This window comes from Leptosomus discolor, chromosome 15 (assembly GCF_034619465.1).
Source record: "Leptosomus discolor isolate bLepDis1 chromosome 15, bLepDis1.hap2, whole genome shotgun sequence".
In the NCBI taxonomy this organism is placed as follows: Eukaryota; Metazoa; Chordata; class Aves; order Leptosomiformes; family Leptosomidae; genus Leptosomus; species Leptosomus discolor.
In genome coordinates this window covers 10,649,518-10,675,846 of record NC_141405.1, presented here as the reverse complement: position 1 = coordinate 10,675,846, position 26,329 = coordinate 10,649,518, and the positions used below count along the sequence as shown (strand labels likewise).

The window sequence follows — 26,329 nt, the reverse complement described above, 5'->3', positions numbered from 1 at the left end:
GTCGCTGATGCCAGGATTTCGCTCAAGTCACTTAAAAGCATGAGTCTTTCAGAAAGGGACTGGGGTGCCTCCGTTTCCCAGCGCTCAGCTCGAGACAATTCACGGGACCCAATTCTCAAAACAGAAAACAGGCAGCTCTGCCTGAAAACCAGCCATCTGGAGCGGGGCTTCAAAACAGCCGAGCAGCCAAAATCACCAGGGTTTATGAAAGCTTTCAGTAAAGGAACACAGGGAGAGTAACAGCTCAAAGCAGCACAAAGGCTAGCGAGGGTGCCAACAAAAACTGGAAGTCCCTATGAGTTCAGCATGCCATCGGCTTATTTTGGGGAGGGAGATAAGTGCAGAAAGGGAAGGTGCGATGAGCTGGACAGTTTTTCTTGCTTGCGGTTATATCGTCTCTTTAGAAAGGGTGGCTGCTGTCTCCGACAGACTCTGGCTCCAAGATACACACAAAGTAGAGGAAACCTATCTTTAGTCTCTGTGAGACAAAAGTGCTAGTAAAAAAGAAAGAAAAAAAAAAAAATAGACAATTGCTTCCTGTTTAGGGCTGCAGCTCTGAAGAGAGATCCTACCAAGATGCTGGGGCCAGGGCAGGACCTTGGCACAGGTTACAGCTCTCGGGGGCTGCCCCTGGGAGAGCAGGGAGGGCAGGCAGGTCTGTCTGGACCTGTGCTGTGAGCTGGAGTCATCTGGGGGTACGAGACGAGAGAAGATGCTCTCAGCTCCTGAGAGTCCCCACGCTGGGCCAGGAGGTCCATGCCCTGGATTCCCGAGGGAAGAGAAGGGACTTGAACTTCTGCTCCTTTAGGATTCTTGGTGCCTACAGGCTTTAGGCTGAGCTCAGCTCTGCTTAGGTTAAAAGAGTCGAGAGTGTCTGACACGTGAGTCTGACGGGACAATTTGCAAAGTGACTGTCACACTGAACTTCAGATTGATTAAAGACTTATCCTCTGAAAATTCAAACACTTGGTAAAATTTACAGCCAGAGAGCAGGTACTATGGCAGTCGAGGTGGCTGACTTAAGGACTGATTTGTTCCTTTATCTTCAAAGTGCTTTGGTGCTTCCACCAACAAACTACTTGCAAGAGGTTAAATTAGGAACCAATCCATACTCACCAAGATTAAAACCGCAGCATTTTCTTCAATTAGCTAGCCAAAAGCACTTCTTTGTTTTAAGACCCCAGCACTGACATTTTAGATGACATTTAAAATTTTTCAAAAGCAAGAAAATGATCACTAGACATCAGCTTAAAATGCAAGTTTTTCTGTTTAGGAACAGAACATACTGTAATGCTTTACTAGATAGTTTGTGTTTCTTCTCCTGAACCATTAAAAATACATTAAAGATGTCAACAGCTAATTACTCTGACAACTAGCTTTACTTCCCCTTGTGCTTTTTCCGCATCAGACAGGCTCAAAGCGAGGAGGACATGAGAGTTTTTCTCCTAAAATCACAGACTGAAAGGGTAGGAATGTATCGCTGTGGGTGGATTTACTCTTAGTCACACACAGGATATTTTCAGCTACTTTCTGGCACACCGTGGAAAAGCAACGGAAAGTGAAAAACCAAAGGAATAAAAAATCCTGGTAGACCATGTAACACACAAAGTGATCGTTTAATTTCTACTCAGGGCTTTCATGAGGAAGTGAAAGTCTAATCATGTATTTTCAAAGCATCTTAGCAAAACTGGGAATGCGTCCTAGCAAAACTGGGAATACTCCTGCAACAGATAGCGTGGGTTCAGCTGAGCCCAGCCTAAAAGTAACCCAGCAGCCGTGCAGTGTTGGGAAAGGTCTTGCGCATCCCCATGCACTTCTCCTGGTCAATGAACAGCGAGTTGGCTTTGGTGGCCAGGTCATGCTCCAAGATCGACTTGGCATGCACCAGCATTTGCAGTATGTTCTCGGCGTCTCTCAGCCGCTGCTGAAGGCTCTGGATCGTCTCATTGATTTCATGGACCTCATTGACGAGGCTGGAAAACAGCAAGAAATGCCCATTAACAGTCCCGTCACGGGGGTGGTTTCTAGCACGGCGTTGGTGATGGGCCCCTTGGGGACAGGATTTCCCCCTTCAGTGTGCTCGGAGTAACTCAACCCCTCATTTCTGGCAGATGCACGGGAAAGGCGAGGGCAGAGCTCCTCCAGACCTCCGTGGGCAGGCATGGTTAAGTTTGCTCTAAGGCTTCGGCGATGTGCAGCCTCATCTCCTGGAGCAGCTTGTGCCACCGAGAAGAGGGATGAGCAGCTGTGGTTTCCTGTTCCTGTTTGGTTTTGCGGGTTTGTTGGTTCACCCACCCGGATCTCCCTGTGCAGCGTTCCTCCCCACACCCACGGATGCACACACAGCAAAATGGGGGAGCTGGGAGAGGCTAAAAGTGAATGTGAAACAAGTGGAGGATGGAAAAACCCAATGGCATGCAAGGGCTGGGTTTATATGGCTTCTAAAAAGCTTCACGTGGAGTCATTCCCAGAGGGCTCCTAGGAGGAGGGGTGAGGTTTGGGGTGCCTCACCCCTCACATGGGGTGCTGTTGGGCACTCAGGGCAGCCTGCTCCTCCACGGCCCCTTGGGGTGCAGTCCCAAAGGGCTCACTATGTCCTTGAAAGGATTTCCAGTGTCCTCAGGGGAGGTGAGGACAGCCCTTACTGCTTCTCCACATGGTGCATCCTTTCTTGCAGTGACCCAAAAGGAAGCAGCTAAGTGCTCTCAACACAAGCCTGTCAGAGATTAAAGGGCTTATACTGCAAAACTAAGCCATCCAACAGCTGGGAAGCAGGCAGGAGAGTAGGTGAGGTTTACCCAAGTGGGAAAAATCCATCCCTTCACGGGGTGGTATCAGGCTGTACCCGGCCATGGGTACAGCCTCTTTCGTGGGTGCAGAGCTCTTCTACCACCCCGAGGCCGGGATACCTAATCATTGCTCTTGATTATACCAGTGCACTTATGGAATGACTCTTTGGGGAAAAAAAAAAAAAAAAGATTAATTTTGTCATCCAGTGATGCTCCTGAGCGCTACGACCAGTCACTCCTCAAGGACCCTCCCAGCCCTGGGTCCTGCCTTACCGGAGCTGGGCAGTGTCCCGGCACAGCTCCACATTGGGTCTCCGCGTGCGCTCATCCAGCCGGGTCTGAGCCACTTTTAACACTAGCCCATTGTCCCTAATGGCTTTTCGGATGGCTTCTATGTTCATCTCGATCTGGAAGATTTCCTGCAGTGTCTGGCATGAAAAAACCGCATTCATAAATTAAATGATATATTCTCAAGTGACCACATCATTTCCCTTTTCTCCTGTCCATCTGCAGAAAAAAACAAGTTGAATAAGCAGACCCTGGGCTCAGACCCCTGTCGCTCTGACACATGCCAAGGCACAGATCCAGCAGATTTCTTTTCAAGGAAAAGCCTCTCTTTGCTGTTGCTGTCACATCGGAGGAGATTTTGGAGCAGTGATGGATCTATTGAATTACCAGCTACCCAAAATTACTGCTTGCAGGAATTGATCATCCATCAATAGCAACTCATAGAGGGAAAGTTTTTAATGGATCCTCAATTAAAGACGTGACATCAGCCTGCAGAGCTGCAAGCCCAGTCTCTGCTCAGTTAATCGATACCGTGTCAAGCTCTTTTCAGGAAGCTTTCCATGAGACCCAGCAGTCCGAGCCAGGTGCCCATCACTGATCTCCACTTCCCCTGCTTGGCAGAGCCATGCGGGAAACACACGGCTGACCATGCAGCAAACCTGGAGCACTGAGCCTGAAAGCATGTCCTTGGAGGAGAAGGGAGCCTGCAAACCCCCCGGCAGGCACCCCAGTAGAGGCCCAGCAAAGACTTTCTGCAGGGCAGCCAGCACTTCTGAAGTAACTACCAGGAGATGCAAACAGCATTTCCACCTACTGCTTGAAATCCCTTTGCTGCTGGGCACTAGGGAAATAAAGGATCCCTTGAGAGGAAGTTACAGTGCCAACTTGTCCTGCTCCAAGGAGAATGTCCCCAGTACTTGGAATTTCAAACAGATAATGATACTATAACCAGCTCCTTGTGGCAACCGTTCCTCTTCTTGGGCCAGGTCTGTGTGTCACTGGGAAGTGACGGTGTCACACCGAAAGGGAGGGGTTCAGGCTACCTTGGCCAGGTGAGTCTGAATCTTGCTCTTGGCGTCAGCTGTCTCAGCGATGCGGTTGGCAAAGGCGACGTTCACCCTGTTGAACTGGCGCCACATCTCGTTGGCCGTCACCACCAGCAGGTTCTCGAGGTTGTCCCGCAGCTTGGCGGAGGCCGCCCGTTCGCTCTGGGAGAGGAGAATGTTGTCGTCCGAGAACTTGGCCCACGACTCTGGCACCGAGATCCTGGGGAGGAGGAAGGAGAGGCCTCCAGTAAGCCCATGCTGCTGAAGCTGGCCATGGCCAGGCATGCCATGGGAGCAGTGTGGATTAAATGCAGGTTAAAGCTACGCTCTTAATTTGACCACATGAAGGTAAAACACCTGGACACCATTTGTTCGATATGCTTATGAAATGATGACATGTTCATGAAGACAACTGTGGTACTTATGAAAGCCCAGACAAAGCAAAGATTCCCCCAGAAAAATGAAGATTTTAGTCAGACCTCATATTTACACGTTCGAGCCATCTAAGTGCCAAGTGATTCCCAGCTTCACGTCGACGCGCAGATTGCAGTCAATTAATTTTGCTCATAACTTATCTCAGTTTCATACTAAACTGAACAAGCATTAGATAATATTCATTTCCCTGTCTGTGCATTCACGATGAAGTTCACGCCTGTGCAGTAGGCCAGAACAAGGTCAACAAAAGACTTAAATACCACATAAGCCCCATTTAAAACATGCTGGTTCTCGGCACATTTTGCCCCCCTCTGAATTTTAGCATCAATCCTTTGCAATTCATTTGCAATATGTCTGAGCTGTGAATAATTATTCAAATATTAGAAAGATTGAATCAATCTATGCCCCTCCATAAACTGCACGCGTCCTTGTGAGCAGCAGATATATTCCCTCAGCCCTTTGCCACTTAGCGCATATCTCTGCGAGTGCTGGTTTAGGTCACCATTCATCTACTGCAGAGCCGAAGCTGAATTCCTGGCACCCAAAAGCAGCTGAACCGTATCCCAGGACCATGCTCTCTATTTCTTTATCTTCTGTGTCATTTCGGCTCCCTGCCAGGCCCTCTCCATGCAGGGGTGAACCCCCCAGACGTCACGTCAACCAAGAGCGCTCATGCAAGCACTGACACATCTTTGAAAATACGCATAAACTTAATGAGCTGTGCAGAGGTGTTGGGCTGAGTTCATTTTCAGGCTGATCTCTGAACCCTGATATAATGTGTAATTAGGTGGGACTCGCTTTCACCCACTGCGTGTTCAGCATCCAGCTGAAAGCAGAGGGTTGTTCTCCCTTTATGGTGAGCAGGGAGAAACGGCCCCTCCAAGATGGGTGTTTCCAGGCAGGATGGATGTGCCATGCAGAGACACATGCCTTTACAGTGGGCTGGGGACAACCCGTTCCCTGCCAGGGCGAGGCACCGCGCATCCCAGGGACAGCTCGGTGCTCTCGTGCTGCCCAGCGTGCACTCACGTGGCGTCAACCCGCTCCACCCCTCGGAAGTAGCTGATGCCATCGGAGGTGTTCCTCAGGTGGTGGCACTTGTCGTCGATGCGGTAGGCTGTCTGCTTGTTGGCCAGGTCCCTCTCCAGCTCATGCTGGGCTGCCCTGTTGGACCTTCAACACACAAACAAGAGCCATGGGTGGGGATGTATGGGTGGAATGGTTTCCTCCCACCTGGGCAGCTACGTGCTCCTGTGGGCGCCACTGCCCGCTTCCCATGGAGCCTGCCCAGGTTTTACGGCTGTAGGGTGTGGGCAGAGGTGGGGGTCTGCCGGGGTTTCACATCGCAGCTGCAAATGCAGCATGAGAGAAGGAGCTCCTCCTTACGCGAGCTGGGCTTTCGCCTTATCCAGGTACTGCTGCATCCTCTCCTGGCAGGATCTGATGACGTCGGCTTCCTGGGCAAAGGCAAAACATGACCCCATCAGTATCCATGCTCAGTTGTCCTGGTCACACTCATCCCCTCAGGCCTCTCCAACCGTGCACACAGCAAGGACAAAGCAAACTGGCAGGGAGTGGAGAAAGTGCCCCCCAACCCCAGAGCGCTCACTTGTGCAGCTGAGCCTGGGCGCAGCGACCAGGAGGGGATGGGAGGGTGCTGTGGCCACAGCCATGGCCTCCCACTTCACTTTCAGGGTGGGTTGCCAAGTGTTTTCTCATCTTGACATCAATGTCAAGTGATGATTAGTTCCACTATAGGAGACAGGGACAGATCCTGACCTGATATGAACAGGCATAGAGGTTCTCTGGACCAGCAGCGCTACACATCCCCATCCCCAATCAGCATCTGCCCTTTTTGCTCCCCAAATGTTTTCTTCCCCAGGAGAAATCCCATCCATCTGGGACAAGAGGAGACGGACTTGAGTTTGGTGTAACTTTCTAAGCCATTTCTAAGAAACATCCAGCTCCACCGGAGGAAGGCATGTGCTGCTCTCAGCTCACTTGACTTCAGCACAAATCTATCGCGTTTGTGAAGCCCCAGCTACTGGAGGCAGGTGATTAGTGCTCCAAAACCATAATTTTTAAGCCCTCCTGTCTGCAGGAGCCAGCTGAAAAGCATGGCCTAAATATGTCCGAAACACTTAAAATCCAAAATGCCATTATGGAGATAACCAGCTCCAATTATTTTCTTAAAATCTCATGACCCTTAAACTAATCTTTCAATTTTTTTAGGGCCTGACTCATAAGAAAAAATCTTCTAACAGAGCAGTGGCTTCACAGTCCCAGGGGCTGCAGTTTCCTTCCCAGTTTCGCGATGCCTTTGCAGTGATTGTATTTTGTTGTACCCTGCGATAGGATCCCATCTTCTGTGCCAGCTCTCATCGTGTTTGCTTTTTATTCATAATTTAAAGCAGCCTATATAAAGGCAGGCAGGAGTGCGCGGTTTTAGGACTGCTATAAAATGCATTGCCTAAGCACACACAGTCTTACTGCGGCCACGCTGCTCTGAGCAAAGCAAAGCTGGGGGTAGATGTAATATCTTTTATTAGACCAAGTAACATAGTTGGGAAAACCAGACAAGCTGTCGGGCAGACACTGCCTTCTCCATATCTGTGTGTGTGCATGTGTGCGTAATATATATGTATGTGACACAGATATATAGAGATATATCACATGTATGTGACAGATACTTATAGATCCTGTGCCGGCAGGGCTCTGAAAGGCAGGAGAGTCCCACAAGCTCCTTGAAGAGGGACAGAGGACCCTGATAGGCTACACAAACACACAGCTGGTTTTCAGCTATTCCTGCCTCTGGCAGGGCAAGTCTTACCCACACCGTGTGGGCACGCTGCTGCGTGGGGGAACGTCGTCCCCTGGCCCTGCAGGTTTTGGGGGTTTGAAGAGTTTAGCACCTCACAGGCACTAAGGAGCCAGAGAGGGAACAGGGCTGCAAAACCTGTTCAGAGTAGTTTAGGTAAAAATAACACATGATCTGTGTTGACAAACTTACCACAAAGAGCTGTTTCTCCACATCATCATGGACCAGGTCAATGCCCATCCTCTTCTCCCGGTGAAGCAAGCACTCCTGAGTGACCTGTTGGGGACATGCCATCACTGCTGGTTGCAAATCCCTACAGGGATGGTCCCCATGTCAAGTAATGTAAGAAATGAAATTGTAGGTGGGCACAGAGACGACAGCACGGGAAAAAAAGTGCCCAGGGCAGCTGGTTTAGCTGACAACGAGCAGCCGAGCTGCAACATCAGCATTAAATCAACGTGGGGGAGCACACGTGTCCCTGGCGCAGCCACAGCTGAAGGCAGGGACCTGTGTCAGGCTTGAGGCTGACCTCGCCAGAGCCTCGTAGGAGGGCATGGGCTTTTGTCTCCCAAACCAGGATTTTGGATGTACCACTTATAAAAATATTTGGTTAAGCAAATACTGTTCTGGTGTGCTCAGTACGTACTGATAGGGGAGGCAGCAGATGGCAAGGCATTTGTTTATTACTAACTTAACTAATGGTCTCTTAATAAAAACTTTCTAGATGTTACGGAGCTGCAATGAAACTTAATTGGGCGTCTGAATGGCTGCAGATGTTTCAGCAGTAGGCTACAGCTTGCAGCCCACCGGACAGGGTGCTTACCTGGAGAGGGGCCTCTGTCTCAGCCAAGGCTCTCTCCAGTCTTTTCTTCAAGTCTGTGAGTGCGTTCGTTTCCCCGATCATCTCATCCAGCTCATGGCAGAGCTCTGACTTCCAAAATTCTATCTCTTGGACACGATCTCCCAGGTTTTTGGTGCTTTCTACTTGGGTCTTCTTTGTCTGCTGATATTTATCGTGAATCAGACGGGAGGTATCGACTCTCAGACACTCGGCATTGCGCCGGGTAGTCTCCGACTCTTTGTAGTTGGTCAGATTGGACATGTACCAGTCGTCAGAGGTGTACCGGCTGAAGAGGGTTGTTCTGTTGGAAACAAAAGGAAGCATCTTGCTTGGGGGTAACCCCTGGGAGCTTTTGGAAAAGGGAGCCAAAGTTGGGTTGATGGCAGCTGCTTTGTAGTAGGCTCTGGGCATCCGGGGGAGGCTGAAGCTCTGAGGCAAGGGGTAGTAAGGAAAACGGTTCTTATAGCTTGAAGCCATGGTGCTGATGGCAGGCAGAAACTTGGTAGGTGTTGATCTTGGATGGGCATATGTTGCAGTTAAGGGAGATCCAACCAGCTCCATTCTTGAACGCCGCTATTCAGGTATGTGTCCTGCACAAAGGAGACAGAAGAAGACAACCTCACTCAGTAAGCTCCTGCACTTGCGCTACTTCTTACAGCGACACACGCAACTTAAAATACGAAGAGCGATGCACACAGCACCCACACATCGCCTGGACAGGCCTAAAACTCTTGAAAGCAAATCCCTTCTGACAGCATCCCAAGCATTTTTATATATAAGGATTTTACTTTGTTGTCAGTATCTCTCATCAGGTCTTGGAATGTAGAGAGAAACAAATCATGGCTACTAAGGAGAATGACAGATACTGTGCCTTCATTTTGTCTGTCCGTCCAATGAAACTGTAGTTGCTGATTCTCTGATGTTCATTTGTTTCTTTTGGCCAGCGTTTTTGCTGATCTTATAGTATTCCTGCTGTAATTTCCTCTTTAAAAGTTCCATTACCAGCCGTGATAGCTTTGGATGCACAGCTGCTACCAACCCAGCGTGGTTTGTGGGTGAGGGAATCCATCCTCATCATCTCTATTTTCACTTGCAGTAAAAGCTTGAGTGAGGTGTCCGCAGGTGAGCTGAGCTTTGCTTAAATTTGGACTATATCCAAATTTCACCCCACCCCTGCACCCACCCCCCCCCACCCCCCCCCATTTCAACCTAAAAAGAACAGCCATCTCTGGACTTGCAAAGGAAGAAAAACATCTCTGGCTCACCTGCTGTAAAACAAATGCACTTGGAAAGGAGATATCCCACAAAGTCTTTTCAGAGCAGCTCGTAAACACCAGCCTTGCAGTAACCCTAAGGGGAAGAGTCACACAGGAAGATTTTGCTACCAATAACTGTGTAAGGCATGTGGGTGCCATTGCTCTTTTCAGATTAAGGTTATCAGTCAATTTTATCAGAAATATAATGCAGAGGGGCCACCGAATGTACCTGACACACCTCATCTAAGGACAAACACTCAGGAGGGTATGCTGTGCTCGGTGTGAAGTTTCTGTATGGTTACAGGTGTCACCCACGGGCAGAATAAGTCCCTATAGCTGTTGTAGCCAGGTGCTGTGTTGCAGGGATGTGTCCTTCCCCTAACACCATCCCATCCCCACTGCTCCCAGCCTGGCTCGGAGCCGCAGTGAAAGATTGGGACGCTGGTGTGCTACAACAAGATCCCTGGGTGGGAGGGGAGATTGACCTGAAGCATGTGCTAAATCCTATTTGTCACAGCATGAAATCAACTTTATTCCTTTAAAAATGGGATGTTTGCATGAAATAAACTCACTTTTATTCTAGAACAAAGCATCGACAGAAGCGATCACGTGGCTAGAGGTTTAATTGCTCCTCCTGGGCTACCCTAATCACTTTGCATGTGTAGGCGAGCTGAGAGAGACTGCCTTATTTTTAAAATCATTAAACCCTTGGGAAAGAGAGTTTCTTTCATTTTAGTCACCTCTGCAACAAAGAATGCCTCTCTCTACACAAGGGCAGGACGAAGGAGTCACAGTTTCCTACTTTCCTTCCTAAAGGCTTAAAAGGCGATGGATGGGAGGCACACGGAGACAGGCAGGCTCTGCCTGGGAGCTGCTGTTGCTGTACACCGAGGGTAACCCTCCTTCATGCCGGACGCTCGCAGCCCATTGACTCATTAAACTGCACGTTTTCCAACATCTAGCTATGGGGACAGGTGACCTAAGAGACTTCTTGCGTCACCTGTGCCTGTAGCAGTTTGGTGCATTCAGATGAACAATGTCTCAGAATGCAGCTATTAAATTAGAGAACGGCGAATACAGGAGAATAACAGGACCTTCAGTTCGGGCAAATCGGAGAAAAATAGGGATGAGTCAGAGGGCAAAAGTGTACAGCCCGCAGCTGGGAAATCACTGAACTTTGAGGACAGTATTTGCAAGCCTTGAGCAATTTTGGCCATGCTGGCATGGGCTGCCCCAGTACCTGACTTGAGAGCAGCATAGCTGTGGGCACCGAGTCTCGCCCCAGGATCCAGCCTGGCTGAAGAGGCTGTGGGATAGGCAGCGGGAAACTCACACCCTCAAATTTAGCAGAAAAACTTTCACAAACACAACCCTCCGAGCCAGTTTGGCAGAGCTGAGGATGAAACGTCTGTGCTCAGGTCCAACAAAAACCACTGTGTGTGTCGGTTCCCACAAACCAGTCACTTCAGCCCTTTTGTCCCTGCTAGGGACAGGCGACTGCACTTTCCTTAACTCCGTGCCACTTATTTATACGTGAGAAACAGCATTCCGAGAGTGGGAGACTGCTTCCCTGGCTCCTACCCCTGCAAATAAATTATTCCCTTTCAGCCACTGACAGACACATATTTAAGAACTTGGGAATGGACCAGGGTTACTTTCCCCTGCATTTCCAGCTGAAATAAATGTCCCTGCACCCTCTTGGGATAAGTCATCCCAGGGTGCTACTTTCTGCCACCCCTGAACACAGACACACCACGGGAGCCCCCAACCACCTAGCTGGGGTACACTTAGGCGACATAAGAGATAATGCAGAAGATCAGGAGAAATATCTCTGCTTTTTTAGTCCTCCCCTTGCTCACCCTTAGCTGCTTGGATGCGGGGTGCACTGCGGAGGCTTGAGGGTGCCCCGGGGGCTGCTGCTCACTGCTGTGCTGCCAGGCTCGGTGGCAGCTCTGCCAGGCACTGCAGCGTCCCGGGTGCCGTCAGTGACATAAGAAGCGGGTGACCGGGTGTTGCCCGGGCCGACTCCCTGCAGCTGCCATGGCAACCTGATGCAGCCCTCGGGCAACACAGCGCTCTCGATGGGCAACCCAGGGCCAGCCCTGGGCAAGAAAATACCCTCGTATGGCACCCTAGTTCCTGCCCTGGGCAACCTACCGCTCTCGCTGGGCAGCTTTGTGCAGCCCCTGGGCAAGCAGGTGCAGCTGTTGGGCAAGTGTTGAGCAGCTGGACAATGCTCTCAGTCATGGGGTTTAGTTTTAGGTAGTCCTGCAAGGAGCAGGGAGTTGGACTCGCTGATCCTTATGGGTCCCTTCTAACTTGAGATATTCTATGATCCTCCATCCCTGGCAGTGCTCAAGGCCAGGCTGGATGGAGCCTTGAGCAACCTGGTCTGGTGAGAGGTGTCCCTGCCCATGGCAGGGGGGTTGGAACAAGATGATCTTTGAGGTCCCTTCCAACCCAAACCATTCTGTGATTCTATGATCCTATGAACTCACTGCCCTCAGTGGGCAACCCAGTGCCACTCCTGGGCAACTTAGTGCAGACTCTGTGCAACCTACTGCCTTTGCTGGACAACCTGATCCTGTCCCTGGACAACCCCCGGTGCCATCAACGGGCAACCCAGTACAGCCGTTGGGCATCCTAGTGCCACCCATGGGCAACCGTGTGCCACCCAGTGCTCCTGATGGGCAAAGTAGTGCCCTCATGGGCAACCTAGTGCCTGCACTGGTGTTCCTGGGCCAGCCCGTGGCCCAGCAGAGGCTCCACTGGGGCGGGTGGGTGCACCAGGCGCTGGCACCCCAGGTGAGAAGATGCACAGTGTCCCCAGGAGCTCCACCATGACACAGCCTCATGCAGCATCAGGGCATCACACACCAGTCACGCAGCGACATCAGGGATGTTTCCTGGAGAGGGTCCTTCCCCAGTTATTTCAGGCTTTAGCCTGAGAACAGGCACTGAAACGGGAGGACCCTGGTAGTGCTGATGGCACCACGCTCTGGGCTGTGCAAACACAGAGCGAGAAGGGTCTTGTCCCCAAGGGCTGCGATCTAGCCTGCCGTTAGAGGCGATCTTCTGATTCGGGTTTGTAGGTCTGTGATCTGGGCTGCTGTGTCTCTGGACAAATTATCTGACCCGTTCCCCAAAAGCAGAGCGGGGAGATGCACAGTGGTGAAAGGCAGGCGGGAGGCGTGGGGGTCACATAACTGCACCCGAGCTCCTCCGTGAAGGTGGGAGAGCAAAACCACCTCGGCTCCAGTTCTGAAAAGGGTGCCAAAAGCAGCTTTTTAAGCACCAGAGAAATATCTGAAACTCAAATCAGGGAAAAGAGTAGCCTGCGGGTAACAAAGCCTATTTTGGCTGAGAGTTGTGGATTAGAAACTGTGGAGGAAATCCAGGGAGAAGAGCACATCACTCCCGTGCTCCTCAGACACTTCTTTTCTTGGAAAGGTGCATCAACTTAATAGAGCAGGGCCTTGGAAAAACATCTGCTGAGCACGTGGTCTCATGGCAGCTCTCGGGACAGGGGGCCGTGCTGCTCCAGGGAGCTCACGTGAGAGCACTGCAGGGAAAGCAGGAGGTGCCGGATGGCGACTGTCCGGGCCAGGAGAGGAGAAAGTGAGGATGGCCACAGCAGAGCCCTTGGGGTTTTGCTGGAGAGACGTCACTGCCGCCCGACCCGGCACAGGCCAGGGAATTGCACAGTGCTCCCCATCAAGGGGCTCGAAAGCTGCCCAGCTGCCCCAGCTCAGCCTCCATACGAGTGTGGCTGGCAGTGGTCATCACCGCCTAAATAAAAGCAGGCGCCACGATAAATTTGAAAAATGTTTTGTGTACAAACAAGATTTGCCACAGGCTGTGCTGAGAATACTGTAAGATTGACAGGTTGTGTAAACACTGGGTAAAAAAATGTGGATTTCTCACTTTGAATCTATTCCGTGGGATAACTTAAAACTCTTACAATGCTTCAGCTTGAATTTCTAGAATAAAATAATGATAATTCAGGAGGGAAAGTGGGGTTTATATCGCTTTAGCTCAGATGCTAGTCTGACAAGGCAGTGGTGGACTTTGATGACTTTGCTGAGAAGGGTCTAAGCCTCATTTACCTGTGTCTGCGGCATCACCTGAACCAGCCCATCACGGGCTCTGCCACCATCGGTCCAGCATACACTACACCATCCCCTTCCCCGGGCCGGGTGAATGAAACCACTCTTCAAAAAAGCATTTTCAAACTACACAAAAAGACAAGATTTTCTTGGGGATGAACTTGTTTAACCCCAAGACTTTGCTCTGTCATCACAATTTTAGGGATTTCCGTCCTCTTCCCTACCCTGTTGATTCAGACCACTAGCAACGGAGGATTTGAAATGCAAAGGGGAAGGGGCAGAAACCTGCATTGCCATCAGCGAGCCCGCAGCTCACGTGGGGCTGGGGACAGAACAACGGGGAAAAAAATCCTCGTTTCAGACAACTGTGCGACTAGGGAAGTAAGGAGAGCAATATATGGTTTGACTCACATTTTATGGAGAACCTATAATGCTCCTCCAAACAAACAAACAAACAAATAAAAATATATAAAAATACACACACCCAGAGAGAAAATAACTACTAAATAAGTATTTCCAGCTGAAGGGCTGGGGGAATGCTCTCCACTTTGAGAGCTGGCCCCCAGCTGGCAGCGAGAGCAGGGCTCAGAGGGCTGCCAGGCTCTTGCCCTTTCCCCAGCACACGGAGGGATGTGCACCGAGCGCGGCTGGGTCTCAGCCAGGCGGCCGGGGAGGAGGCAGACGCATGCCCCAGGAAGGGGTGCCGCTGCGGGTTACTGAGCCTCACGGCTACCACGCAGCAGGGCTGTGAGAGGAATGGGCCTTTTCTCCAGCGTAAAACGCCGTTTGGATCAAAATGCACTGAAAGAGTGGTCTTGGACCTTTTCTGATAAAACTGGTGGAATGGCTATCTGAAAAGCCATTTCAAGCAGAAGAAAAACAGAAGGGGAGACATTTAACTTCAGCAAACTTCTAAAACAAGAGGTCTAATACATCTTGGAGACATTGACTTACTTTTCCTGCCATTTCTTTTCCACCAAACCAAGAAAAATTTCTAAAATATTTTAGTCCTGTCTGCGTTCATGCCCAAAACCCGACTTCATCCAACTTTTTACTTTCGACTCTAAGCCAGTTGTCGTCACTGATAGAGTCAGACTGAAAGCACTGGAGAAAAGCCCACTGGCTTCAACGAAACCAACATTCACCCACTGACTCCAAAACCAAAAAAATCCCAACCAAGCTTCCTGGCGGGGACATGACTGTGTCAGAACATATTCAGATACTTTCAGAAATTGTGATTCGCGCTCATCTCCTGCATGCTGACAGCATATAAGAGGAGCCAACCCGCTGTGATCTCCTGTGTTGAACCTACAGAGGACACAGATCTAAAACAGCTTTGAGCTACATTTTTGTCCGAGCTATTGAGTTTTACACTTTTGGCTTCAGCGGTCCAAGGCCTGAGCCCTTTTTTAATCTCCTCCAGGGTGCCAAAAGCGGCTGCCGATGCCCCGAGGGTGATGATACTCCATCCCCTGCAGCTCCCCACTGAGGGACACAGTGGATGCTGCAAGTCTGCACGGGCTCGAAGAACAACTGGAACAAGACCCTGTGAAACAAATCCATCGGGGGATATTAAATTCAAAGACAGCCCTGTCAGCTCAGGAAGTCCTTGAGATACTAATTGCTGGAAGCTGGGAAAGTAGACTGGGAAAGTATCACAGGGTGCTTGCCTTGCTCTGGTGCTTTTATCTAAGCGTCTCCTGTTGGCTCTGTCAGAGGCTGAATCTGGAGCTTTCTGGACTTTGATCTGAGCCAGCACAGCCATTTCTATGGTCCTATACTGCCAAAATTTTCCTCAGAATTTTGCCAGTTTTCTCTCTCTCCTTTTTTTTTTTTTTTTTTTTAATAATCACAATGAGTTTGTTTTGGTTTTTTTTCTGACTGCTGATGCCATTTTGGGAAGTCTGTTTCCCTCGAGCATAATAATCTGCATTAGTTATGCAATACACTGTTAACATGGTTTTTGGCAAGCATTCATTTCACCCAAATTCCTATCAGAATTCTGCAGGACATTCAATGATTTTTCCCTTCTTGGACAACAGCGCACCCAAGCCTCTTTTCTAAATTGCCTCTTGATGGACTGGCCTCAACTGTTCAACTGGGTCCTGCACCAACATGAAGCTTCCCTTGCATGAAGCAACGCTGTCCTGATTTTATTAATTTATTTTCTTTCCTCCAGTCAGTAAACAATTAGTTTACAAGCCCAGCTTTGCAGGGTCTGTTGGAATGATGCAGAAGGGTGGGAATATAGCTGTGGGAGGCAAAGGAATTTCCACAAACTAACTTTCCTAGCAACTTGGCTGATAAAGCCAGCAATAAAGCAGCAATAAAGAGCGATAAAAGCGGGCACGTCGTTCTTCGGACTGAAGGCATTTAAAGAAAGGAAACATCACATCAGTGCAGAAAGGCAGCTGAGGCAGCCGGGGATGCTATATAGAAGTGATCTATGAAAGCAAATCATTTAATGATACGAAAGCAAAAGCATCTCATGCATCAGAAGAAGGAAGGCAGGACAGTGGTTTAATGCACCTGGTGTACGTCAAAGATAAAGGCTGCTCGGCTACAACCCCAAAACCAACCCTGCAGTGACTGAACCGAGCAGCTTTACTCACCAGCAGCTCAGTCATGGGAGGAAAATCCATCCCTGTGCAGGAGACCCTGCCACAAGCCATGTGTCTGTTAGAATTTCACCCCAAACCCTCTCCCTAGAGACCCATTTTACAGGAGTTTTGTGGCAGGGCTGGCTCCTGCCATGGGATGGGCATAGGACACACTGTGAGAGGGGGAAAAAACAGACTCAAACTGAAGCACACATAGGGTTAGATGACTAAATTGCTTGAGGGAGATTTTAGAGTGTCAGCTACCAGAAGTAACATCAATATTGTCAACTTACGGAAAACTGGCATGGAGAGAATCAAAGCCCAAAGGGACCTGGGAATTCTCTAATGTCTGGGAAATCTGCTGCAGGAAAGGGGAAAGTATTTGTGAAAGAAATTAGAGAAGCTGCAACTGAAATTCCTCTGGTCATGGCTCAAATGGAGGAAAGAAATGCGTTGCCAATTGCGGAGACGGGAGTTGGAGAATCCACAAAAGACTCAATATGAGTTATATCAGAAAACTCCTTTTATTGTGCAGATGCACTTTCTTAAATAGGATAATTTTCCAAAGTCATCATGACTTGCAGTTTTTCATAAACTCCAATTGTGCTATATATACATCAGTCATCTGCTTCTACCTATCACTTTACTATTAATACTAATGCGTTTCGCCTCATACGGATGTTAGCTTCTAATTCTTCTATTCTGACCCTCAAGGTCGAAGCGTCCTTGAGGCCTACTATGTTAGCTTAGACAAACTGTTCAACAGAGTTTTCCTTGTGCAGGCCCTCTAGCATTCCATGCCTGTTTTCAGCGAGCTACGCTCCCACAGCCTATCTTGTGTAAAGAAGCATCAAGAGGGTAGGACGGGAAGATAAAATTTAGAGCTGGATAATTGCAACACCACATAAACACTGTCAATTAGGAGAAAGCCTTAAAGGAGTTGGGCTAGGGGGAAAGATGGGGGACTCTGAAAGCAAAATTGGAGAAAATAGGAGAGTTTGGGTGCTGATATTGGTGTGCCCTCATAGTACAACAGAGCTCAGGTATCTTTTTATGTGACTCAAAAATGAAGGTGGAAATGAAATGAATGTGAAGCTGTCGCTGATGCCAGGATTTCGCTCAAGTCACTTAAAAGCATGAGTCTTTCAGAAAGGGACTGGGGTGCCTCCGTTTCCCAGCGCTCAGCTCGAGACAATTCACGGGACCCAATTCTCAAAACAGAAAACAGGCAGCTCTGCCTGAAAACCAGCCATCTGGAGCGGGGCTTCAAAACAGCCGAGCAGCCAAAATCACCAGGGTTTATGAAAGCTTTCAGTAAAGGAACACAGGGAGAGTAACAGCTCAAAGCAGCACAAAGGCTAGCGAGGGTGCCAACAAAAACTGGAAGTCCCTATGAGTTCAGCATGCCATCGGCTTATTTTGGGGAGGGAGATAAGTGCAGAAAGGGAAGGTGCGATGAGCTGGACAGTTTTTCTTGCTTGCGGTTATATCGTCTCTTTAGAAAGGGTGGCTGCTGTCTCCGACAGACTCTGGCTCCAAGATACACACAAAGTAGAGGAAACCTATCTTTAGTCTCTGTGAGACAAAAGTGCTAGTAAAAAAGAAAGAAAAAAAAAAAAATAGACAATTGCTTCCTGTTTAGGGCTGCAGCTCTGAAGAGAGATCCTGCCAAGATGCTGGGGCCAGGGCAGGACCTTGGCACAGGTTACAGCTCTCGGGGGCTGCCCCTGGGAGAGCAGGGAGGGCAGGCAGGTCTGTCTGGACCTGTGCTGTGAGCTGGAGTCATCTGGGGGTACGAGACGAGAGAAGATGCTCTCAGCTCCTGAGAGTCCCCACGCTGGGCCAGGAGGTCCATGCCCTGGATTCCCGAGGGAAGAGAAGGGACTTGAACTTCTGCTCCTTTAGGATTCTTGGTGCCTACAGGCTTTAGGCTGAGCTCAGCTCTGCTTAGGTTAAAAGAGTCGAGAGTGTCTGACACGTGAGTCTGACGGGACAATTTGCAAAGTGACTGTCACACTGAACTTCAGATTGATTAAAGACTTATCCTCTGAAAATTCAAACACTTGGTAAAATTTACAGCCAGAGAGCAGGTACTATGGCAGTCGAGGTGGCTGACTTAAGGACTGATTTGTTCCTTTATCTTCAAAGTGCTTTGGTGCTTCCACCAACAGACTACTTGCAAGAGGTTAAATTAGGAACCAATCCATACTCACCAAGATTAAAACCGCAGCATTTTCTTCAATTAGCTAGCCAAAAGCACTTCTTTGTTTTAAGACCCCAGCACTGACATTTTAGATGACATTTAAAATTTTTCAAAAGCAAGAAAATGATCACTAGACATCAGCTTAAAATGCAAGTTTTTCTGTTTAGGAACAGAACATACTGTAATGCTTTACTGGATAGTTTGTGTTTCTTCTCCTGAACCATTAAAAATACATTAAAGATGTCAACAGCTAATTACTCTGACAACTAGCTTTACTTCCCCTTGTGCTTTTTCCGCATCAGACAGGCTCAAAGCGAGGAGGACATGAGAGTTTTTCTCCTAAAATCACAGACTGAAAGGGTAGGAATGAATCGCTGTGGGTGGATTTACTCTCAGTCACATACAGGATATTTTCAGCTACTTTCTGGCACACTGTGGAAAAGCAACGGAAAGTGAAAAACCAAAGGAATAAAAAATCCTGGTAGACCATGTAACACACAAAGTGATCGTTTAATTTCTACTCAGGGCTTTCATGAGGAAGTGAAAGTCTAATCATGTATTTTCAAAGCATCTTAGCAAAACTGGGAATGCGTCCTAGCAAAACTGGGAATACTCCTGCAACAGATAGCGTGGGTTCAGCTGAGCCCAGCCTAAAAGCAACCCAGCAGCCGTGCAGTGTTGGGAAAGGTCTTGCGCATCCCCATGCACTTCTCCTGGTCAATGAACAGCGAGTTGGCTTTGGTGGCCAGGTCATGCTCCAAGATCGACTTGGCATGCACCAGCATTTGCAGTATGTTCTCGGCGTCTCTCAGCCGCTGCTGAAGGCTCTGGATCGTCTCATTGATTTCATGGACCTCATTGACGAGGCTGGAAAACAGCAAGAAATGCCCATTAACAGTCCCGTCACGGGGGTGGTTTCTAGCACGGCGTTGGTGATGGGCCCCTTGGGGACAGGATTTCCCCCTTCAGTGTGCTCGGAGTAACTCAACCCCTCATTTCTGGCAGATGCACGGGAAAGGCGAGGGCAGAGCTCCTCCAGACCTCCGTGGGCAGGCATGGTTAAGTTTGCTCTAAGGCTTCGGCGATGTGCAGCCTCATCTCCTGGAGCAGCTTGTGCCACCGAGAAGAGGGATGAGCAGCTGTGGTTTCCTGTTCCTGTTTGGTTTTGCGGGTTTGTTGGTTCACCCACCCGGATCTCCCTGTGCAGCATTCCTCCCCACACCCACGGATGCACACACAGCAAAATGGGGGAGCTGGGAGAGGCTAAAAGTGAATGTGAAACAAGTGGAGGATGGAAAAACCCAATGGCATGCAAGGGCTGGGTTTATATGGCTTCTAAAAAGCTTCACGTGGAGTCATTCCCAGAGGGCTCCTAGGAGGAGGGGTGAGGTTTGGGGTGCCTCACCCCTCACATGGGGTGCTGTTGGGCACTCAGGGCAGCCTGCTCCTCCACGGCCCCTTGGGGTGCAGTCCCAAAGGGCTCACTATGTCCTTGAAAGGATTTCCAGTGTCCTCAGGGGAGGTGAGGACAGCCCTTACTGCTTCTCCACATGGTGCATCCTTTCTTGCAGTGACCCAAAAGGAAGCAGCTAAGTGCTCTCAACACAAGCCTGTCAGAGATTAAAGGGCTTATACTGCAAAACTAAGCCATCCAACAGCTGGGAAGCAGGCAGGAGAGTAGGTGAGGTTTACCCAAGTGGGAAAAATCCATCCCTTCACGGGGTGGTATCAGGCTGTACCCGGCCATGGCGTACAGCCTCCTTCGTGGGTGCAGAGCTCTTCTACCACCCCGAGGCCGGGATACCTAATCATTGCTCTTGATTATACCAGTGCACTTATGGAATGACTCTTTGGGGAAAAAAAAAAAAAAAAGATTAATTTTGTCATCCAGTGATGCTCCTGAGCGCTACGACCAGTCACTCCTCAAGGACCCTCCCAGCCCTGGGTCCTGCCTTACCGGAGCTGGGCAGTGTCCCGGCACAGCTCCACATTGGGTCTCCGCGTGCGCTCATCCAGCCGGGTCTGAGCCACTTTTAACACTAGCCCATTGTCCCTAATGGCTTTTCGGATGGCTTCTATGTTCATCTCGATCTGGAAGATTTCCTGCAGTGTCTGGCATGAAAAAACCGCATTCATAAATTAAATGATATATTCTCAAGTGACCACATCATTTCCCTTTTCTCCTGTCCATCTGCAGAAAAAAACAAGTTGAATAAGCAGACCCTGGGCTCAGACCCCTGTCGCTCTGACACATGCCAAGGCACAGATCCAGCAGATTTCTTTTCAAGGAAAAGCCTCTCTTTGCTGTTGCTGTCACATCGGAGGAGATTTTGGAGCAGTGATGGATCTATTGAATTACCAGCTACCCAAAATTACTGCTTGCAGGAATTGATCATCCATCAATAGCAACTCATAGAGGGAAAGTTTCTAATGGATCCTCAATTAAAGACGTGACATCAGCCTGCAGAGCTGCAAGCCCAGTCTCTGCTCAGTTAATCGATACCGTGTCAAGCTCTTTTCAGGAAGCTTTCCATGAGACCCAGCAGTCCGAGCCAGGTGCCCATCACTGATCTCCACTTCCCCTGCTTGGCAGAGCCATGCGGGAAACACACGGCTGACCATGCAGCAAACCTGGAGCACTGAGCCTGAAAGCATGTCCTTGGAGGAGAAGGGAGCCTGCAAACCCCCCGGCAGGCACCCCAGTAGAGGCCCAGCAAAGACTTTCTGCAGGGCAGCCAGCACTTCTGAAGTAACTACCAGGAGATGCAAACAGCATTTCCACCTTCTGCTTGAAATCCCTTTGCTGCTGGGCACTAGGGAAATAAAGGATCCCTTGAGAGGAAGTTACAGTGCCAACTTGTCCTGCTCCAAGGAGAATGTCCCCAGTACTTGGAATTTCAAACAGATAATGATACTATAACCAGCTCCTTGTAGCAACCGTTCCTCTTCTTGGGCCAGGTCTGTGTGGAGAGTGGTGTCACTGGGAAGTGACGGTGTCACACCGAAAGGGAGGGGTTCAGGCTACCTTGGCCAGGTGGGTCTGAATCTTGCTCTTGGCGTCAGCTGTCTCAGCGATGCGGTTGGCAAAGGCGACGTTCACCCTGTTGAACTGGCGCCACATCTCGTTGGCCGTCACCACCAGCAGGTTCTCGAGGTTGTCCCGCAGCTTGGCGGAGGCCGCCCGTTCGCTCTGGGAGAGGAGAATGTTGTCGTCCGAGAACTTGGCCCACGACTCTGGCACCGAGATCCTGGGGAGGAGGAAGGAGAGGCCTCCAGTAAGCCCATGCTGCTGAAGCTGGCCATGGCCAGGCATGCCATGGGAGCAGTGTGGATTAAATGCAGGTTAAAGCTACGCTCTTAATTTGACCACATGAAGGTAAAACACCTGGACACCATTTGTTCGATATGCTTATGAAATGATGACATGTTCATGAAGACAACTGTGGTACTTATGAAAGCCCAGACAAAGCAAAGATTCCCCCAGAAAAATGAAGATTTTAGTCAGACCTCATATTTACACGTTCGAGCCATCTAAGTGCCAAGTGATTCCCAGCTTCACGTCGACGCGCAGATTGCAGTCAATTAATTTTGCTCATAACTTATCTCAGTTTCATACTAAACTGAACAAGCATTAGATAATATTCATTTCCCTGTCTGTGCATTCACGATGAAGTTCACGCCTGTGCAGTAGGCCAGAACAAGGTCAACAAAAGACTTAAATACCACATAAGCCCCATTTAAAACATGCTGGTTCTCGGCACATTTTGCCCCCCTCTGAATTTTAGCATCAATCCTTTGCAATTCATTTGCAATATGTCTGAGCTGTGAATAATTATTCAAATATTAGAAAGATTGAATCAATCTATGCCCCTCCATAAACTGCACGCGTCCTTGTGAGCAGCAGATATATTCCCTCAGCCCTTTGCCACTTAGCGCATATCTCTGCGAGTGCTGGTTTAGGTCACCATTCATCTACTGCAGAGCCGAAGCTGAATTCCTGGCACCCAAAAGCAGCTGAACCGTATCCCAGGACCATGCTCTCTATTTCTTTATCTTCTGTGTCATTTCGGCTCCCTGCCAGGCCCTCTCCATGCAGGGGTGAACCCCCCAGACGTCACGTCAACCAAGAGCGCTCATGCAAGCACTGACACATCTTTGAAAATACGCATAAACTTAATGAGCTGTGCAGAGGTGTTGGGCTGAGTTCATTTTCAGGCTGATCTCTGAACCCTGATATAATGTGTAATTAGGTGGGACTCGCTTTCACCCACTGCGTGTTCAGCATCCAGCTGAAAGCAGAGGGTTGTTCTCCCTTTATGGTGAGCAGGGAGAAACGGCCCCTCCAAGATGGGTGTTTCCAGGCAGGATGGATGTGCCATGCAGAGACACATGCCTTTACAGTGGGCTGGGGACAACCCGTTCCCTGCCAGGGCGAGGCACCGCGCATCCCAGGGACAGCTCGGTGCTCTCGTGCTGCCCAGCGTGCACTCACGTGGCGTCAACCCGCTCCACCCCTCGGAAGTAGCTGATGCCATCGGAGGTGTTCCTCAGGTGGTGGCACTTGTCGTCGATGCGGTAGGCTGTCTGCTTGTTGGCCAGGTCCCTCTCCAGCTCATGCTGGGCTGCCCTGTTGGACCTTCAACACACAAACAAGAGCCATGGGTGGGGATGTATGGGTGGAATGGTTTCCTCCCACCTGGGCAGCTACGTGCTCCTGTGGGCGCCACTGCCCGCTTCCCATGGAGCCTGCCCAGGTTTTACGGCTGTAGGGTGTGGGCAGAGGTGGGGGTCTGCCGGGGTTTCACATCGCAGCTGCAAATGCAGCATGAGAGAAGGAGCTCCTCCTTACGCGAGCTGGGCTTTCGCCTTATCCAGGTACTGCTGCATCCTCTCCTGGCAGGATCTGATGACATCGGCTTCCTGGGCAAAGGCAAAACATGACCCCATCAGTATCCATGCTCAGTTGTCCTGGTCACACTCATCCCCTCAGGCCTCTCCAACCGTGCACACAGCAAGGACAAAGCAAACTGGCAGGGAGTGGAGAAAGTGCCCCCCAACCCCAGAGCGCTCACTTGTGCAGCTGAGCCTGGGCGCAGCGACCAGGAGGGGATGGGAGGGTGCTGTGGCCACAGCCATGGCCTCCCACTTCACTTTCAGGGTGGGTTGCCAAGTGTTTTCTCATCTTGACATCAATGTCAAGTGATGATTAGTTCCACTATAGGAGACAGGGACAGATCCTGACCTGATATGAACAGGCATAGAGGTTCTCTGGACCAGCAGCGCTACACATCCCCATCCCCAATCAGCATCTGCCCTTTTTGCTCCCCAAATGTTTTCTTCCCCAGGAGAAATCCCATCCATCTGGGACAAGAGGAGACGGACTTGAGTTTGGTGTAACTTTCTAAGCCATTTCTAAGAAACATCCAGCTCCACCGGAGGAAGGCATGTGCTGCTCTCAGCTCACTTGACTTCAGCACAAATCTGTCGCGTTTGTGAAGCCCCAGCTACTGGAGGCAGGTGATTAGTGCTCCAAAACCATAATTTTTAAGCCCTCCTGTCTGCAGGAGCCAGCTGAAAAGCATGGCCTAAATATGTCCGAAACACTTAAAATCCAAAATGCCATTATGGAGATAACCAGCTCCAATTATTTTCTTAAAATCTCATGACCCTTAAACTAATCTTTCAATTTTTTTAGGGCCTGACTCATAAGAAAAAATCTTCTAACAGAGCAGTGGCTTCACAGTCCCAGGGGCTGCAGTTTCGCGATGCCTTTGCAGTGATTGTATTTTGTTGTACCCTGCGATAGGATCCCATCTTCTGTGCCAGCTCTCATCGTGTTTGCTTTTTATTCATAATTTAAAGCAGCCTATATAAAGGCAGGCAGGAGTGCGCGGTTTTAGGACTGCTATAAAATGCATTGCCTAAGCACACACAGTCTTACTGCGGCCACGCTGCTCTGAGCAAAGCAAAGCTGGGGGTAGATGTAATATCTTTTATTAGACCAAGTAACATAGTTGGGAAAACCAGACAAGCTGTCGGGCAGACACTGCCTTCTCCATATCTGTGTGTGTGCATGTGTGCGTAATATATATGTATGTGACACAGATATATAGAGATATATCACATGTATGTGACAGATACTTATAGATCCTGTGCCGGCAGGGCTCTGAAAGGCAGGAGAGTCCCACAAGCTCCTTGAAGAGGGACAGAGGACCCTGATAGGCTACACAAACACACAGCTGGTTTTCAGCTATTCCTGCCTCTGGCAGGGCAAGTCTTACCCACACCGTGTGGGCACGCTGCTGCGTGGGGGAACGTCGTCCCCTGGCCCTGCAGGTTTTGGGGGTTTGAAGAGTTTAGCACCTCACAGGCACTAAGGAGCCAGAGAGGGAACAGGGCTGCAAAACCTGTTCAGAGTAGTTTAGGTAAAAATAACACATGATCTGTGTTGACAAACTTACCACAAAGAGCTGTTTCTCCACATCATCATGGACCAGGTCAATGCCCATCCTCTTCTCCCGGTGAAGCAAGCACTCCTGAGTGACCTGTTGGGGACATGCCATCACTGCTGGTTGCAAATCCCTACAGGGATGGTCCCCATGTCAAGTAATGTAAGAAATGAAATTGTAGGTGGGCACAGAGACGACAGCACGGGAAAAAAAGTGCCCAGGGCAGCTGGTTTAGCTGACAACGAGCAGCCGAGCTGCAACATCAGCATTAAATCAACGTGGGGGAGCACACGTGTCCCTGGCGCAGCCACAGCTGAAGGCAGGGACCTGTGTCAGGCTTGAGGCTGACCTCGCCAGAGCCTCGTAGGAGGGCATGGGCTTTTGTCTCCCAAACCAGGATTTTGGATGTACCACTTATAAAAATATTTGGTTAAGCAAATACTGTTCTGGTGTGCTCAGTACGTACTGATAGGGGAGGCAGCAGATGGCAAGGCATTTGTTTATTACTAACTTAACTAATGGTCTCTTAATAAAAACTTTCTAGACGTTACGGAGCTGCAATGAAACTTAATTGGGCGTCTGAATGGCTGCAGATGTTTCAGCAGTAGGCTACAGCTTGCAGCCCACCGGACAGGGTGCTTACCTGGAGAGGGGCCTCTGTCTCAGCCAAGGCTCTCTCCAGTCTTTTCTTCAAGTCTGTGAGTGCGTTCGTTTCCCCGATCATCTCATCCAGCTCATGGCAGAGCTCTGACTTCCAAAATTCTATCTCTTGGACACGATCTCCCAGGTTTTTGGTGCTTTCTACTTGGGTCTTCTTTGTCTGCTGATATTTATCGTGAATCAGACGGGAGGTATCGACTCTCAGACACTCGGCATTGCGCCGGGTAGTCTCCGACTCTTTGTAGTTGGTCAGATTGGACATGTACCAGTCGTCAGAGGTGTACCGGCTGAAGAGGGTTGTTCTGTTGGAAACAAAAGGAAGCATCTTGCTTGGGGGTAACCCCTGGGAGCTTTTGGAAAAGGGAGCCAAAGTTGGGTTGATGGCAGCTGCTTTGTAGTAGGCTCTGGGCATCCGGGGGAGGCTGAAGCTCTGAGGCAAGGGGTAGTAAGGAAAACGGTTCTTATAGCTTGAAGCCATGGTGCTGATGGCAGGCAGAAACTTGGTAGGTGTTGATCTTGGATGGGCATATGTTGCAGTTAAGGGAGATCCAACCAGCTCCATTCTTGAACGCCGCTATTCAGGTATGTGTCCTGCACAAAGGAGACAGAAGAAGACAACCTCACTCAGTAAGCTCCTGCACTTGCGCTACTTCTTACAGCGACACACGCAACTTAAAATACGAAGAGCGATGCACACAGCACCCACACATCGCCTGGACAGGCCTAAAACTCTTGAAAGCAAATCCCTTCTGACAGCATCCCAAGCATTTTTATATATAAGGATTTTACTTTGTTGTCAGTATCTCTCATCAGGTCTTGGAATGTAGAGAGAAACAAA

General features: G+C 49.6%; 1 protein-coding gene and 1 pseudogene across 1 annotated transcript; both read right to left on the bottom strand.

Moving 5' to 3' along the window:
- Window positions 1-1,741: 1,741 nt before the first annotated feature.
- On the bottom strand, window positions 1,742-8,778 carry LOC147414417 (tektin-3-like; annotated as a pseudogene).
- A 10,254-nt stretch (window positions 8,779-19,032) lies between these two features.
- LOC147414416 (tektin-3-like) lies at window positions 19,033-26,053 on the bottom strand. Its single transcript, XM_086473521.1, has 7 exons — window positions 25,475-26,053; window positions 24,844-24,927; window positions 23,232-23,302; window positions 22,875-23,018; window positions 21,408-21,630; window positions 20,340-20,494; window positions 19,033-19,249 (listed from the first exon to the last, which is right to left on the bottom strand). Exons 1-7 carry the CDS (start codon window positions 26,051-26,053, stop codon window positions 19,033-19,035), a joined length of 1,473 nt encoding a protein of 490 aa, XP_086329647.1.
- Window positions 26,054-26,329: the final 276 nt, after the last annotated feature.